The sequence below is a fragment of the Prionailurus bengalensis genome, chromosome A2 (genome assembly GCF_016509475.1).
Source record: "Prionailurus bengalensis isolate Pbe53 chromosome A2, Fcat_Pben_1.1_paternal_pri, whole genome shotgun sequence".
NCBI classification, from domain to species: Eukaryota; Metazoa; Chordata; class Mammalia; order Carnivora; family Felidae; genus Prionailurus; species Prionailurus bengalensis.
Window position 1 is genome coordinate 15,695,257 of NC_057348.1, and position 16,969 is coordinate 15,712,225.

Consider the following 16,969-nt stretch of genomic DNA (forward strand, 5'->3'; position numbering starts at 1 on the left):
CTCACTATCCATCACAATAGCAAAGTCGGGCTCCCAGAATCTGAACGTGTTACGCAGACAGGATTGAGAACCACCGGTGTAAAGTATTCAGAAATCCAGTCTCAACAGACATGTTGGTAGTTTCCTGGCTCTCAGTGTTGGGCAGTAGAACGGTTGTTCATGTTAACAACGTAATTATATTATAAAGTTAATGTTCCAGCAGGCAGCGTTCTTTCTGCAGTGGTGTCATTTGCAGTTTTTGCAACTAGAAAAGTAAGAACTTACTGATTTAAGAGCTTGAAAAATACCTTTTTAAGGTGGAGTTTTTTTGTTGTTTTGCCTTTTTAAAAAAAATTCTTTTTTAATGTTTGTTTTGAGAGTGCGTACATGGGGGGGACAGAGAGAGAGAGAGAGAGAGAGAGAGAGAGAGAGAGAGAGAGAGAGAATGAATCCCAGGCAGGCTCTGTGCTTTCCACATAGAGCCTGACGTGGGGCTTGATCCCACGAATCATGAGATCATGACCTGAGCCAGAATCAAGAGTCGGACACTTAACCGACTGAGCCACCCAGGCGCGCCCTGCCTTTAATTTTTTAACCTGAGTGTATCTTTAAAAGTAGGTCTCAAATGATATCAACCTAAAATTCCTGCTCTTCAGGAACCTGGATAATTGCTGCCTTGATTTTTTTTTTTTTTTTTTTTTATTAATGAACCTTAGATGTGTTTAGGGAGCAGGCAGAATTTAAAAGGTTGCTGTCTTACCTGTTAGGTTAGACCATATGGAATTGCCAGTAATCGATCATTTTTGACCAATAAAAACGACAATTTCATATAGTTCAGCCTAAATCAGTATTTTAGTTGGCTCTTCTAAGATATTATATTCTGATCTAGTAAAATCGTATGTGGGCTTGGATGCAAATTTAAATGTAAGCTAAGCAATCGTGAAATTTGGCTTGTAACCACAGAGGCTGTTGCTTTTAGAAGGAGTTGCTCTGTCACATTCTCCATCTGTTTATCAAATGTCTTGCGATGCCTGCTGTGTACCAGGCACTGTACCAGCCAGTGGGGACACAGAGGGGAAAGGACGGCCCCTCGTGGGAGCCTGCAGTCTCCTGGGGAAGCCCAAGTCCGGGCAGTCACAGAACAAGGAACCATAGCTGTCGTGGAGCCACGTACCAAAATGGGGTGGCTTCCGAGGGAAACCTGGGTCTCCCTGGGTCTGGGGGAGTTGGGGATGACTGCAAAGGAAGGTACTCTTGAGCGGACGCTGAATTGCTGAATAGGCCCTGTTGGTCAGGGGACAGCGGGAGAGGGAGGGTTCCAGGCAGGGATGGTGGCGGTACTGTTGCGAAACCGAGAGGGAAGCCATCTCACGTGTTGGGAAGTGAACTTGTCAGCTACTCAGACTCCGTTAAAGTCAACGCAGGAAATCGTGAAGGTGACAGATGAACCATATAGACCTTAAACATTGTATCTAACTTAAAACATAAAATTTTACCCTGGTCGATTTTTTGATATAGGACTATAAGCTTTTCTTCATTTGGGGTTCCTCGATTCCCGCGTAAAGTATATCCTTAACACTTTCCAGTTTGAGTCTGTAAAGATTCGGACACCCGCAGAGTGATCTGTTGGCAGAATCCTGTAGATTCTGTTTCTCTACCTGCCGCTCCTCTGGATCCAACAGCAGCATTATTTTAGCAGCTTGCCTTTTACCACTTTCAATTCCATATCGTTCAGCCGTACGTATGTAAAAAGTAGTTTGTTCTTAAGCCCTATTTCCTTGATGTGTAAGACATTTAGTTAATTTTGTAACGATGAATAACAGGTACAGCGGGCACACGGCGATTGGGGCACACGCCTGAACCTGGGAGGTGTGTGCTGAGCGAGGCTGGGTGCGGCTGACTGCCAGAGCCCCCCACCCCCACCCCCCACCTCCCGGGGACTCGGTTGTAGAGAGGCAGGGACAGTGCCAGCGCTGTGTTTTGTAAAGAGAATGGAGAGAATCAGTTAATCCACTGTGTGGCTGAGGGGACCTCTTCTGCATTTATCGTTTGAAAGAGTGGCCAGAGATGCCCTCAGGGAGTTGACGGAGGGGCTGGCAGAGGTTTGTTCTTCAGGGGACAGCGAGCCACTGAAGGATTCCCAGCAGCCAGGAGACGGGTCCCATTCGAGAGCTCCTGCCCGGCAGCATGCGGAGGGAAGGGTGGGGAGGGCAAGGCTGAGGCTGGAGGTGGGGTGGGGGAGGCTGTTGTGGTCGTTAGATTGGAGTCAAGTGTTGGCCAGGGCAGTGGGAGCAGAGATGCAGGAGATGGGGTGGATTTGGAAGATTTAGGAGGACTTGGCAGTTGACTACAGGTAAGAGAAGGCAGTTGACTACCAGAGGACGCATGGGTTTTTCTCTGGGCCCGCATCACTGGCCTGAGCTGGGGAGACCTGAGATACCCCGAGGAGGGGTGGATTTGAGGGGAGGTTCTGCTTGGCCGGTCAACGAGTCCTGCGTGTAGCCACCAGGTGGAGACATAGATCGTTTCATAGTTTTCTCTCCGTAGAAACTCAGGTTGGCAGGAGACATTTTATTAATTTTAAATCTTCTCTCTCAGGCAGATCAGCGGTTTGTATGGAATGGTCATCTTCTAAGAGAACTTTCTGCGCAGCCAGAGGTGAGGTCTGCTAGATAAAACCTGCTTGTCGTAGTCCCAAGTTTTAATTGAATACGTATTACAAAATGGCGGCCTGATCACCAGGGATTTTGGTAAACACTTCTCATTGAACTCACTTTATAACTTACAACCTTTGACAGGTCTGCCCCCTCCCGTTTTCTGGTTTGAAGAAGCCCAGTTAATTTACTCTGATCTCCTACAGAAGCCTTAAAAGAGAAAAAATACTTGCATAAAAATGCATTGCTTTCTATGAGTAAGGGAGAGAGAGAGAGATGGGCCTTGGTGGGTGAGTGATGGGAAGTGAGGGGCCCCAGGAGGTCCCTGGGAAAGTGAGAGCTCTGCGTTGGTCTTCGGTCATCCAGGAGAGACACGCACAGATGTCACCTTCCTCTGTCCTTCGTTCGTGCACATGCGGCGTGAACAGGGAAGCCCAGCCAGGAAGCGTAGCATATTGAATCTGGGTACGTAGGTTTGCCCAGTGTCTTTACTTCTTGGCATTTGCTGTGCTTTTTTGGAAGAGGCGTATGAGCTTCCAGCAGTTAGCAGGGGTGTCTCTTTTCCCTGGAGCAGTCGAGTCGTCCTCAGCAAAGAGGACGGGAAGGGGGATAAACCTCCTGCAGCTTCACGTAGCTTTGTTAGCGTTCCAGAATCTGAACACTTAGGCCCAGATGATCGTATCACGTTCTTAAACGTTTTTAATTGAAAAGACAAGGGGACATTAGAGACATTTTTTTTTTCTTTAAATAGAAAGTTATCCATAAGCTTCATGCCTGGTTGTATTTGCATGTTACCTCCGTGACGTGCAAATATTTTTGTATAGTATGAAAATTTTTTACGTAGCACCTTTTTGTTTATTTTGAAAGCGTATTTATTCCTAAACGTAACGTGTCTCTTCATTTCAGGTCCACCGGTTTGCTCTTCCCGTGTTACATGGCTGTATCCTTACGTAGCGTCGCTCCTCGGTTATCTGGCAGTCTTTATGTCAGTAGTTTTCATGGGGCAGATTTAGGAACAATCCCAGTTGTACGAGAAAAGCATCTTAGAATTAATCGAAATTGCTTTTGATAACAAAATCAAACCGCCATTAACATAAAAAAATCTTAGAATAGTGGTTGTACATGGGTCCCCTTCCTTTTTTTCTTTTTTTTTTTTTTTTTTAATGAGCTCTTTCGACTGAATTATTCTCTCTGTTCAAGAATTCTGGGGCTGGCGGTTTAAAGAAGGAGTACGCACACTTTGTTGTGTCTTCATGCGATTTTGTCCCAATAAACGAAGTAGTTCAAAGAGTAGTTTGAGCCTGGCTATTAAAAGGAAGACTTCCCCTTCCCCTTAAAAAAGTTAGATTGAGGAACTAGGGTGACAAGCAATGTGGAGAGGAGAACGAACATGAAAAATTATATTGGTTACGCGAAATAACGAATCTGTGAGAGTAGATGCTACACATCTATGAGACTAATGCTCACCGGGGAAGGTCTGCGCACATGCAGAATTAATCATGAGTATCCAATTGTAAGTTCATTTTATATTTTTTTAATATTTGCTTATTTTGAGAGAGAGCGAGTGTGTGCTCGCGGGGCAAGGGCAGAGAGAGAGAGAGAGAGGAGCCCAAGCAGGCCCCGCCCTGTCAGCGCAGAGCCCGATGTAGGGTTCAGTAGCAGGAAGAGCAAAATCATGCCCTGAGCCAAGATCAAGAGTCGGCTTAACTCTTAACCGACTGCGCCACCCGGACACCCTGTTGGTTCACTTTAAAAACTTACCAGCGACATCAGGATTAAAATAGGGAGGCAGAGTGAGCTGCCGTTAAAGGAGAAGTCTGCCACTGAGTGCCCGTAGTCAGCACTGTGATTTCCCTGCAGAAACGGAGGTGATCTTTGTATCAGGTACCCCCGAGAAGCTTACTAAGGAAACAGTCTGTGATTTATATGCTCATTACGTTAACATGAGGTCTTTAAATTATTCTTGTTATACTTAAAGCAGAAAAAGTTTGGAGGAAACACTTTTCACAGTCGTGGGAGAATAAAAATCAGAAACTCTGGGGATAAAAGCTCTTGTTTACTCGGTGTCTGTGCCCCCTCCCCTTCCCCGGAATATTTCTAAGTTCTCCTAAAACTAAAATAAACAACATATCTAGGTAGTGCTTTTAGGGGTTTGGGACAGTTGTGTGTGTGTGTGTGTGTGTGTGTGTGTGTGTGTGTATTTCTAAAATGAGATTGTGAATGGACAGATAGACAGCAATATCAGGTGAGATTACTTTTTCTGGGTGATTTTAGAAACAGCCTATCCGTTTGTTTAGCTTTAAGTCTAAAGCCTTAAATTCGCCTTTGTTTAACACAGTTTCAGTGTTTGACATGCATGGAGAGAGATAGGCGGGAACAGAGACCTGGAGGCAGGAAAGGGGGAGGTGGGAGCCACTCGTGGGAGGAGCCGAGTCCAGGTTATGCCCGGCCTTGTGGGCTTTGTCTGCACTGTAACCGGGACAAGAAACTTGGGATTCGCCGAGAGGACTGGCATGGTGAGACGGTCACTGTGACGGAGACAGAGAACAGGCCAAAGGCGGCCATGGGAGGATACAGGGGATAATTGGGAGACAGTTGCAGTGATCCAGGTGTGAGAGGTCGTGGTACCCGGGACCAGGATGGTAGCAGTGACACTGGTGGAGGTGGCCAGGTTCTAGAACCTTCTGACAGATTGTACGTGGGGAATGCAAGAAGGGGGTTTAGCATGAATCCGAGGTCCATGGCCAGAGTAAGTGGAAGGGAGCCCTCCTCTGGAGCGTGGAAGAGCCTGGAGGCGGGACGGAGGCCAGAGGGTCCGGAGTCCCATTGGGACGCGCTGAGCTTGAGGTCTGTGTGGCTTCTAAGTAGGGGTGTCATGGAAGCGGATGGATTCAGGGACTGGCCTCTGTGAGGGAAGTGCACGTTGGAGATGTAAATTTGACAGTCCTCTGGGCACAGACGGCATTTAAAAAGCCACAAAGCTGATGAGCTCATCGAAGGAATACGCGTAGAGAAGAGAAAAGGTCTTGGAGAAACAGAGAAGGTGGCCTGGAGGGAGTTCTAGAGAGCGAGGAAATGCTAGAGCCACGGACTGTAGGCCTCAGTGAGGACAAAGGGCCTGTGGAGTGGGGGCGTCAGTGTGAGGGAGCGCGAAGGGCGGGAGAAATGAAAATGAAGCAGCCAAGGCCAGTGAGGAAGAGGGGACCACGCAAGTGAGCGCGAGGTCCCCGAAGCAAGTGAGAAGACCGTCTGCAGGCACGGGGGTCGTCGGGTGCCGGTTGGTCAAATACGGGCATTTGAGAGGGACCTTACGTCCCTGCTTCCCCCGCCCTCCTCCCCAGATGGGAGATGTTACCAGATGCCGACGAGAAGGATTTGGAGAAGGGGAAAACGGAAGAAGGTGAGAGCACAGTCACACGCTGCAGTGACGTCCGTGAGCGTGTGACGGGTCGAGGCTGGTGCCCGGGCCCTCTGCCATTGTGGATGGGAAGCAGACGTGTGTACGCGGATGCTAGTTGGCAGACAGGTGTGGTGGGAGCACGTGGGCCTGGCTCTCATGCCCCCAGAGGAACAGGAAACAGCGGTGTGAGTGGAACAAGAGAGGATTGTCGCAGGCTGAGAAAGTGTGGCCTGGGCACCCGAGTGGCAGTGGATGGCCCTGGGCGGAACTCACTGGCAAAGACCGGAAGGAAGTAAATGTACTCACGTGGTAGAAGTTACATCACGGTGATGAGATGCTGTGTGATTTTTACTTTCTCGTTTCTTCCGTGCTCTCTGGATTTTCTGAAGTGTATGTAGATTTGTCTTGTAATCGGAGGAAACGATTCGTAAAGCAGTCAGTCATATTCTATGCTACGCTTAGTTCTCTAAGGGCAGGCTCCTGTCTGACTCATCTTTGTGCCCTGGCCCGAAATAGGGAATGGGTGAATGAGGGAAAGAATAAATACTGCCTCGGATTCTTCTTCGGTGCTGTGGGTTCTAAGGAAAAGTGAATTGTTAGCTCAGGATGAGTCAATGTTACGTCTGATGGTGTCAGGTCAAAGAGAGGGATGAATCATTAGGAATTCATACCGCTCGTGTCCCTCAGTACCATCATTTTGAAAGTGACTTGGCATTCTCTTGTGAACTTACCAGAACTTCCCCTGTGCCTACCCAGTAGGTTTATACCAGGAGGTGTTTACGGGAGTGTTCACAGCACCACTTACTAACCTAACGTGAGTTCCGTCAAAGAAGAGTTTGGGCTTTCGCAGTGTGGTCCTTACAGATGGCACAGGGCACTGAGGAGGAGGGGACTACTGGCTCACGCGGTCCCAGCGTGAATCTTGGGAACCTACTGGTGGAAATAAGGGCTGAAGTTTATCAAGAATGTGGTGCTTTTTTATAAAACTCAAATATAAGCAGGCCATGTGTTCTTAAGTCACAGTCGCGGGTGGTGAAATTAAAAGGCAGGATAAAGGGGTGCCTGGGTGTCTCAGGTTAAGTGTCCAACTCTTGATTTCGGCTCAGGTCGTGAGCTCGTGGTTCGTGAGATCAAGCCCCACGTCAGGCTCGACATGTCTCATGTCTGTGCTGACAGCGCGGAGCCTGCTTACTTCTGGGCAAGAAGATACTTGGATGCGTTGGAGAAGGAACAGATAATTAGACTCAGGGTTTCGGTACTGTTCTGAAGTTGGACAGTAAGTGCGTAGATAATTTATTGAGTCAAGTTACATGTTAAGAAAGTGTTACCTATAAAAAAGAAGCATGGGGCAAACCCAAATAAATGAGGAAGGAAGGAAGATAAGGCCGTTGAGACGATGAAAGAAGCCTTTCTGTTACCCGTGCAGACAGATGAAGCATTGGTAGAGACCAAGAGTCAGAGTCGTCCTTTAGAGAACTTGGCACTTCCTGATACAATCAGATGACAAGTATAGCCCGTGGCCTGGCAGTGCCGTCCCCACGTCCGGATGCAGGGACGTTTGCCGCCCCACCGATGCCAGCTAGAACCGGAAGCAGCCTGGACAGTAGGACGGACAGGCCAGTGCGGCCAGTAGGCACGCGGTGGATAGAACACGGCCGTAGCAGCAAGCGAGCCGCACGCGTGTCGTGGAACAGATACGGCGAGCCCGGAGAGCATACACAGGAGAGTTCCTTTTACGTGAGAAGGGTTAAAAACGATCCGCCTCAACCACAGATTGCTCGGTGCAGAGCTAGAAAGACCAGCGAGGGAGGGATGGGCTGAGTGGGTGGTGGTCCTCACTTGGAGGGCGGGACGCAGGGGAGCTAGATGCAGGGGGGTGACTGACCGCTCTGGGTGCTTGGGGGTGCTGGGGGCACACGCGTGGGTGGGCGTGTGCGTGTATGTGATGGTTTTTGTGACGCTCAGACATCCTTCGCCGCGATCGGCCGTGTTGGCCAATTCTAAGCATACGGTTCAGTAAGTGGCATCTCATTCATAATGAGGCACGAAGAGCATCAGACCATCTCCTTCAGCCCAACCGCAAGTCCTCTGTCCCTGAAGCAGTAGCTCCCCAGACGTGGCTGTTTTTGTAAATGCTTCGATACGCTGTGTATTTTTTTCTCTTTATTGTATCTCCTAATAATGGTTTTAACGGAAGAGGTCCGCCCTCTCCAGAAGCTCCTTCACCCTGGCCATGAGGTGGAGAGGCCCGTGCCTTGGGAATTTGCAGGGGTGGAGGCCTCTGCACGGCCGAGCGGGAGCGGGCGAGCGTCCAGCACGTGCCATTGCCGGGTCTGTTGGGGACACAGTTTTTATGTTAGGAAAAGCTTTTGAGGGAGCTGCTCTTTTTCCATCTTCAGTTTCACTTTTCCTGTTTCAAGGAAAAAGTAGAGTCGAAGTGTGTTGGTGGATAATCCTTAATTCACAGTTTGATCTGTAAATCTTCACGGGCTTACCGTTGTGGGTACTTTATATTCGTAATTAACGAATATGACATATTTTTGTTTTTCTTTCAAATTGCAGTAGCCAGGTCCCCCTCCCCCCCCCCCTTTTTTTTTCCCATTTCTTACTTGAAGGCAAAACTATTTTAAAGTTAGGTTTTTCATTCAGGGTAGGTTTTTTGGTGATGTGGGTAATACTTTACTTTTAGAAAGCGGCTGAGGCTAGCAGGGAAAGGAAATCATATTATTTAAATAGAAACAGTGTAGTGAACCACTTAAACATACTGTCTGTATGTCCTTGTATATAGGCTTGCTGACCTGACCAAACTTCACAATTGAATAGCACAGTGCTAAAGGCTCGTGAATGTTCACGAAGAACGCCAAAAGAATGCATATTTTTCACCCTTTTTCTCCCTAAAGATGGAGTCGTTCTGGCTGGGGTAAATGGACTCAAATGTCACCTGGAAATAATGCATACGATTTCTATAAATGTTATATTTTCCTTAATGGAGCTAAGTTATTACTATGCACTCGTGTTCTATTAACGGAAAATACTTTGATTGGATTCTCATCTCGAGGAGGAGTTGTTTCAGAGCTGGTGTGCGCTATTATGTAAGAGGTGAGGTTAACTTTGTCAGCCTGATTCAGTACCGGGTGGTCTCTATCCCTCATCCATGTTTTGTCCTACCGTGACTCGAATGTAACCTTTCGTATTCTGTTTCCATTATCATTTGATAGCCTCACTAAATATTTATCTCCTGCTTCATTATAATAATTAGGTAGGTCTTCTGTGCTTTAACCCAGCTACTGTAGTTACAGCGGAGATGTTAATGAGACCCCGTAGGCTGCTTCTTACCGCTTTGAGAGGAATTGTTCATGTTATTTGCCGGATGTCTGAAAGCCAGCTGGACTCTGAGTAGTTCTCAGTAACCTAAACTCATGTCAGAAAGTATTTTCTCTTAATTGCTTTTGGCTCCTTTGCATGCATAAAGCTAGACCTTTGACCTTATGCCTGCAACTTTAAAGATTTACGTTTTGAGCATTTAGCCCCTAGGGTTTGTACTAGCAACATGCTAATTTGCTTACACCAAGCTTTTAAAAGCTGCCTTGAAAATTAGGGACATTATGAAAAGGAGTTTCTCGACTCGTCTTATTTATTTATTTATTTTTATAGGCCACGCTATATCGGAATGAAATCCTATGGACCGTTAGATAAATTGTAGAAGTTTTAGGCCAGGAAGTTGTCAAGGTTATTCCCTTATTACGGGTGAAATAGCAGAAGAAAGGCACTTAGTAAGTGACCTGGCCAAGATCGCAGAACCAGAATTGGAGTTAGCGACTCCTTCCTGAGTAGGTTGTTTTGGATGGAGACATATGTTGAATTAAAAATTTTGAGTAAGTAATGTATTCACATAGTTCAGGTATCAAAAAGTATACGCATATATGCAGCAAAAAACATTTCTCGTTTTTTGAGCCCATCCACTCGATATTCCTCCGCTACCAGCCAATCAGTTGTTAGTTCCTGTTTATCCTTCCAGATCATTTTTATGCTGTTACGGTTGTATGTTCTCCTTCTCCTCTTATAGACATTGATTTGTATGCTCTGCCCATTTTCTTGCGCCTTGTTTTTTTCTGTCTTTTAAATCCATATATCTTAGAAATCTTTTCATAAAGGTCTGCCTCCCTTTCTCTCTCCCTCCCTCCCTGCACCCTACCCCCTCCATGCACACCGACCTCACTCTCATTTCTAAAAATATTCCTTAATGGGAATTACGGAAAGAATCAAGTATACGATGCTTCTGACAAGTAATTTTAGCAGGTATTGAGTTCTTAAACATAAATAAATAAATAAAAAGCCGGGAGGCACGCCTGGCTGGCTCATCGGTGGAGCAAGCGACTCTTAATCTTGGGGTCATGAGTTCGAGCCCTGTGTTGGGTGTAGAGATTACTGAAAAATAAAATCTTAAGAAAAAGAAAAAGTGTTGAGAAAGCATTTCGCGGCTAATTTGATTCAGTAATTTTGTCCCCATCAATATTAACAAAAACAGCTACCTCACCTCAAAACGTTGTTTGATAAATAGACCAAATAGAAAGGACATTAAGAAATATCTGAGGTGGTTAAAAATCTATTGATTTAAAAAAAAATTTTTTTTAATGTTTATTCATTATTCAGAGACAGAAACTGAGCATGAGCAGGGGAGGGGCAGAGAGAGGGGGAGACACAGAATCTGAAGCAGGCTCCAGGCTCCGAGCTGTCAGCACAGAGCCCGACGCGGGGCTCGAACTCACCAACCGTGAGATCATGACCTGAGCCGACGTCGGACGCTCAACTGACTGAGCCACCCAGGTGCCCCAGAGAATTTGTTTTTTCTTGAAAATATTTCTCAAGTTTGAAGGACGCTGTTTTAGAGGAATTGTGTATGTACAAACAACTGACACATTAGTGACCCACTTCACCTGTTTATTGATCGGTCGTTAATACCCCCCTTAAGCCTGTTCAGAGGAGTGAGCCGCTGGTTAGCTTTCTGATCATGGACCATGTGTATGTCTGAAATTTATTTTTACAAGTACTTTCTCACTGACTACAGTCGACTTAATTCCTTCCAAGTTAAACTGGATGTGTTTCTTACGTCATAAATATCGTTAACTTTAACTTTTTTCCAATTCAGGAATTGATTCCGAAGGCCATGCAGCCAACTTTGTAGAAACAGAGCAAATTGTGCACTACAATGGGAGCAGGGCTTCTTTTGTGCAGGCAAGTGGCAAGTGGATGTGTCTGTGAGGCAGCCCGCCAGCTGCTGCTTTTGCTTGGGTCGTAATCTTCTGCGCTGTTGTTGAAATTGCCCTCCCCCTTGCTGCTTTTTAAAGCGGCACCGTCTACAATGTGGAAAAAGTTCACTCAGTGCAAGCTACTCCATTAACCTGGCACTCACCTGCCCGTGAATTGAATCCCGAAGGAGAGGGGAGGGGAGGAGATTCAAAGGTTACGGAAGGGGAGCCGCCTGTCTGCCCCACCCTCCAGACTTCAAGGCGCTGGTGAGGGGGCCCCTGCCCGTGTGATGGCTTTTCCCACCCTGCACTTCTTCGTGGGACAGCCTGTCTCTTGTTGTCTCCTTGTGGGGTCATGGGTCATTTGCTGCTCCAGAGGAACAGCAGTGGCTCAGGCTATTCACAGGTTCATGAACTACTCATTCGGGAATGAATAAAGCAGTTTTCTGGTTTTATCATAATACCGTATTCTGTAAGACATAACTTACTAAGTTTTACTTGTAGATAAATTGATTTATTTTAGAGTTTAGGGGAAACAGAACTGTTTGTTGCCCAGGGACCAGGTACATAAAACCAAGGAGAAAAAGTCCTTTCCGAATACATTCCTACAAAATAGGAACTTGGGGAGTAGGCAAGTTCACGGACTCTTTCATGGTTGTAGGTTGTATTTAATTTTTTTTCCTTTGTAGTCAGTGACACACACGCGCCCCTGACAGTAAGTTAGCTGAGACAGTAAGTTAGCTGAGACAGGTGTGTGTGTGTATTTTCATATTTTCATATTTCTCTCTTTTCTTTTAGACTCGAGGATCAATACCACTTTTCTGGTCTCAAAGACCAAATCTCAAGTACAAACCGCTGCCGCTGATCAACAAAGTAGCAAATCATGTGAGTATCTTCTGTGCTTTTTTCATTGGCTAAAAACAGGAGCTGAGTGGCATCATAGTTTGCATGTGGAGCACATATTTATTTCTTGCACGTCAGAATTCAGCATCTCTGCCGCCTCTTTCCTGGGTTCTGGCGCCCAGTGAACCTCTGACCCACGGGCTGTAGGGACGGCCTGTTGGAAATGCAGAGAACAAGCTGATCGAACGGGATGGCAAATTTAGGTTTTTGAGCTCTCGTAACATTTGCCGCTTCGTGCTGTTCCGAGTACCTAGTATATTCTGTTTGACGTTGTGCGCAGAACGAAAGTATAGTATTGCAGCTCAAAATTGAATGGCTTGGAGTTAGTTTATCACACGGTATTTAGGGGACCTGGTCTCAATCGTAGTGCCAGTCTCTTGAATATACAAATAGGACGTTTAAGGAGATCCTTTAAAAATTGTATAAATGTTCTTATAGTATAATCTGGTAAAGTGTGTAACCCTTTTTTCTTTCTAGATGGATGGTTTCCAAAGGCATTTTGACTCACAAGTTATTATTTATGGAAAACAAGTAATAATCAATCTGGTATGTGTCTTACATGTTTCTTGGGGGAACAAAACAAAAAACGTCTTAAAATATGTAACATCTATCATTATAACTGTTTTTAAGTGTGCAGTTCAGTGGTATAATGTGTTTTACAGTGTTGTGCAACCATCACAATTGACCGTTGCCAGAAGTTTGCATCATACCAAGCAGAAACTCAGTCTCCATTAAACAGTAACTCCTCTCCCGTCAGCCCCTGGTAACTGTTCTACTAGCTCTCTCTATATTTTCCTATTCTAGGTACCCCACGTAGGTGGATCATAGAATATTTATTCCTTTGGCTCTTGTTTCCTTTACCGACTTAATGTTTTTAAGGTCTGTCTGTCCGTGTTACAGCACGTATCAAAATTTCATTCCTTTTCAAGACTGAATGACACTCCATTGTATGTCCCATATTTCGTTTACCCATTTGTCTGTGGATGGACATGGGGTTGTTTCTGCATTTTAGGTGTTGTGAATAATGCTGCTCTGAACCCTGGTGTGCAAGTATGTAGTTGAGTTCCTGCTTTCAGTCCTTTTAGGGCTACACTTAGAAGTGGAATTGCCGGATTGTATGATAGTTCTAGGTTTAACGTTTTAAGGAACCGCCGTCCTGTTCTTGACCGTGGCTGTACATTTTACATTCCCACCGGCAGTGCACCCGCATTCCAGTTTCTCCACATCCTTGCCAACACTTGGATTTTTCAGGATTTGTTTTGTTTTTTGATTATAACCGTCTTTATGGGGGTGGAGTGCTATGTCTTAGTGGTTTTGATTGGCATTTCTCTGGTGACTAATGACATTGAGCACCTTTCCATGTGCATTTTGGACATTTGTAGGTCTTAGGAGAAGCATCTTCTCGAGTACTTTGCTCACTTTTAATCAGGTTGTTGTTTTTGTTGTTTTGTTGAGTTACGGTAGTTCTTTATATATTCTGGAACGAATCCCTTCGTAGAGATGCTTTGCAAATATTTTCTCCCATTCTTTGGGTTGTTTTTGAGAACTGCTAGTTGTAGGTCTATTCAGATTTTGTTTTTTCAAGATTAATGTTTTGGTAGATTGTTTCTAGAAATGTGTCCATTTCATGTAGTTGTCCAGTTCATTGACATACAAATGCTCATAGAATTCTCTTACAAACCTTTTTTATTTCTTCAGAATTGGTAGTAATGTACTAGAATCATTCCTGATTTTAGTAAGTTGAGTCTCTCTTTTTTGTCTTGGTCATCATAGCTAAAAGTTTGTCAATGTTGTTGATCTTTTCAAAGAACCAAATTTTGGTTTCAGTGGTGTCTCTGGTTTTCTGTACTTTATTGTATTTATCTCTGTTCTAATCTTCATTTGCTTTCCTTTGCTAGCTTTGAGTTTCATTTGCTCATCTCTTTCTGGTTCTTTAAAGTGTAAGGTGAAGTCCTTGATTTAAGGTCTTATTTTTTTAACGTGTATGTTTATAGTTGTAAATTTCCTTTGGTGTTCTGCTTTTGCTGTATTTCATAAGTTTTGGTATATTTTCAGTTGTCTCCAGTTATTTTTTAGTTTCTCTTGTGATTTCTTCCTTAACGTAGTGTTTAAGAGTGTGCTGTTTAATTTCCACGTATTTATGAAATTTCTGGTTTTCCTTGTTATGAGGGTTAGCTTCATTCCACCGTGATCAGAAAACATACTTTGTATGACAGTTATTTTAAACATAGTTAAGACTTGTTTTGTGGCCTAAACATAATCTATCTTGGAAACTGTTCATGCATGCACACTTGAGAAAAATGTATCTTCGGTGGTGTTTTGGGTGGAGTGTGTGTTTGCTGGGTCTGATTCGTCTGTGGTGTTTAGCTTCTCTGTTTTCTTGTCGATCTTCCGTCTGGTTGTGCTCTCCATTGTTGAAAGGGAGCTGTTGAAATCTCTGAGTGTTATTGTAGACATGTTTCAGTGTTCCTTCATGTTTTTGGGCTCTGATGTTTGGCGCATATATATCTCGCGTGTTTGAGCTTTTTGGTGAATTGACTCTTTTATCACTATATAGTGTTCTTCTTTGTCCTTATAACAGGTTTTGACTTAAAGTCTATTTCATCTGATGTTGATAGAGCCACCCCTGCCCTGTTTTGATTACTATTTGCACGGACTGTCTTTCCGTCCTCTCCTTTTCAACTAATTTGTGTCTTTTGATCTAAAGTGAGTGTCTTGTACAGCATATGGTTGGATCAAATTTTTTAATTCATTCTGTCTGTGCCTTTTGATTAGAGAGTTAACCCATGTATATTTAAAGTAATTACTTATTTGTAAAGACTTATTTCTGCCATTTTGCTCTCTGTTTTCTGTATGTCTTTTTTATCCCTTGTCTCCCTCCATTACTGTCTTCTTTTGTGTTGAGATGTTTTGTACTTCTGTATTTCGATTACCTTCTCGTTTTCTTTTGTGTATATTCTACAGATACTTTCTTTTTGGTTACCGTGAGGATTACATATAATGTCATGAAGTTACAATATTTAATTTGAATTAAAGGTTCAGGTTGATACCAACCTGACTTCAGTTTGCTTACAAAACTCTACTCCTGTAAAGCTTTGTCCCTCCGCTTTATGTTATTAATGTCTCACATTACATCTGTTTCCTTTTTGTTCCCAGTAACATAGATTTATACATTTCTTTTAACGCATTTGACTTCTGAGTTCTGTAGAATATAAAAAACAAAACAAAACCAGACATACAGACCATTAAGGCTGCCTTTTATATTTGTCTTTGTCTTTACCTTTGTGGGAAATCTAAATACCTTCCCGTGGCTTCCGGCCGCTCTGTACGTTTTTTTCATTTCAACCTGTAGGGGACGCCTTTAGCATTTCTTGAAGGACAGTTTTGCCACATGGAGAATTTTTGGTCTCTGGGTCTCTTCTTCCAGTACCGTATAAAAGTTTGTTTATTTATTTTGAGAGCGAGTACGTGAGCACAAGTGGTGGGGGAGGGGCAGAGAGAAAGGGAGAGAGAGAATCCCAAGCAAGCTCCACTCCGTCAGCGTGCTGTCAGTGTGGAGTCCTAGGAGGAGCTCAGACTCCCGGACCGTGAGCTCAAGACCTGAGCGGAGATCAAGAGTCGGACACTTAACCGACTGAGCCACCGGGAGCCCGTCTTTCAGTACTTTAAACATATCAATCCCCCTGCCTTGTGGCCCCCAGGGTTTCTGAAGAGAGACTGACCTGTAATCGTACTGAGAATCCCGTGTCTGGGATGCATCTCTTCCCTCTTGTTGCTTTCCAGGCCTCGCTCTGTGTTTCAGTAGTTTGATTATAATGTGCTTAGCGTGGGTTTCTTTGGGCTTAGCATACTTGGAATTGGGTGATCTTGGATTTGAAGATTTATGTCTTTCATCAAATTTGGGCGATGTGGGCCCATTTTTTCTCTTTAAAAAAGATCTTTACTCCTTTCTCTCTGTCTTTTCCTTCTGGGACCCCCATAATGGGTGTGTTATCCCTGGTGGTCCCCAGACGTCTCCTGGGCACTGTTCACTTTTCCCCGTTCATTTCTCTGTCTGCCGCTCAGACTCGGTTATTCCATCCACGTCTCGTCTTCCAGTGTGCGATTTGATTTTCCTCCCGTGCAAATGTGCTCTTGAACTCCTCTCGTGAATGTTTGGTCTCCGTTTTGTACTTTTCAGCTCTAGACTTACTGTTTAGCTCCTTCGAAATTTTGTTTCTTCACTGGTTATCTTATTTTATTCATATACTGTTTTCCTGGTTTCCTTTCATTCCCTGTTTTCCTTGAATTCTGAGCACATTTAAGACACTGGTCTTAACCTTTTTCTGATAAGTCTTCTGCAGGGGTGATTTCTGTCACTTTATCCTTTTCCACTGACTAAGCCTTGTTTTTCTGTTTTTTGTGTGTGCCTGGATATTTTTGTTGTTGAAAGTTGGGCCCGGGTGGGTTGTAATGTGGTAACTCTGGAAGTCAGGTTCTCCTCTCCCGGGGTGTTACGGTGTTTTTGTTTTCGTTTTCCTTTCAGTTGTTGAAGGCTGTAGCAATCCATTTGTTTTGAGACCTGTCCAAACCATTTTTGAAAAGACTATCCCCTTGTTGTGTGTGCTCACTGAAACCTCTGTTCTCTTAGCTCGTGTTCAGCTAGTGTTTTGACAGAGATTGCTTTGAATGCCGGGAACTGAAACAAAGAATAAAACAAAAAGGAGAGAACAGCCCGTTTCCCGGACTGTGCAGACTGGTTCTGTGCTGGAACAGTTTTCCGCTGGCCGCCCAGGCTTGCTCGA

The 16,969-nt window shown here is 44.6% G+C and overlaps 1 protein-coding gene across 1 annotated transcript in view; it reads left to right on the top strand.

The window, feature by feature from the left end:
* SACM1L (SAC1 like phosphatidylinositide phosphatase) overlaps nucleotides 1-16,969 on the top strand; it is a 58,196-nt gene that overhangs the window by 24,095 nt on the left and 17,132 nt on the right. Inside the window, exons 6-11 of the mRNA XM_043587214.1 lie at nucleotides 2,578-2,637; nucleotides 3,540-3,573; nucleotides 9,031-9,132; nucleotides 11,183-11,268; nucleotides 12,081-12,167; nucleotides 12,663-12,731. Of these exons, the coding sequence (XP_043443149.1) occupies nucleotides 2,578-2,637; nucleotides 3,540-3,573; nucleotides 9,031-9,132; nucleotides 11,183-11,268; nucleotides 12,081-12,167; nucleotides 12,663-12,731 (438 nt within the window). The remainder of the gene's footprint in view (nucleotides 1-2,577; nucleotides 2,638-3,539; nucleotides 3,574-9,030; nucleotides 9,133-11,182; nucleotides 11,269-12,080; nucleotides 12,168-12,662; nucleotides 12,732-16,969) is intronic.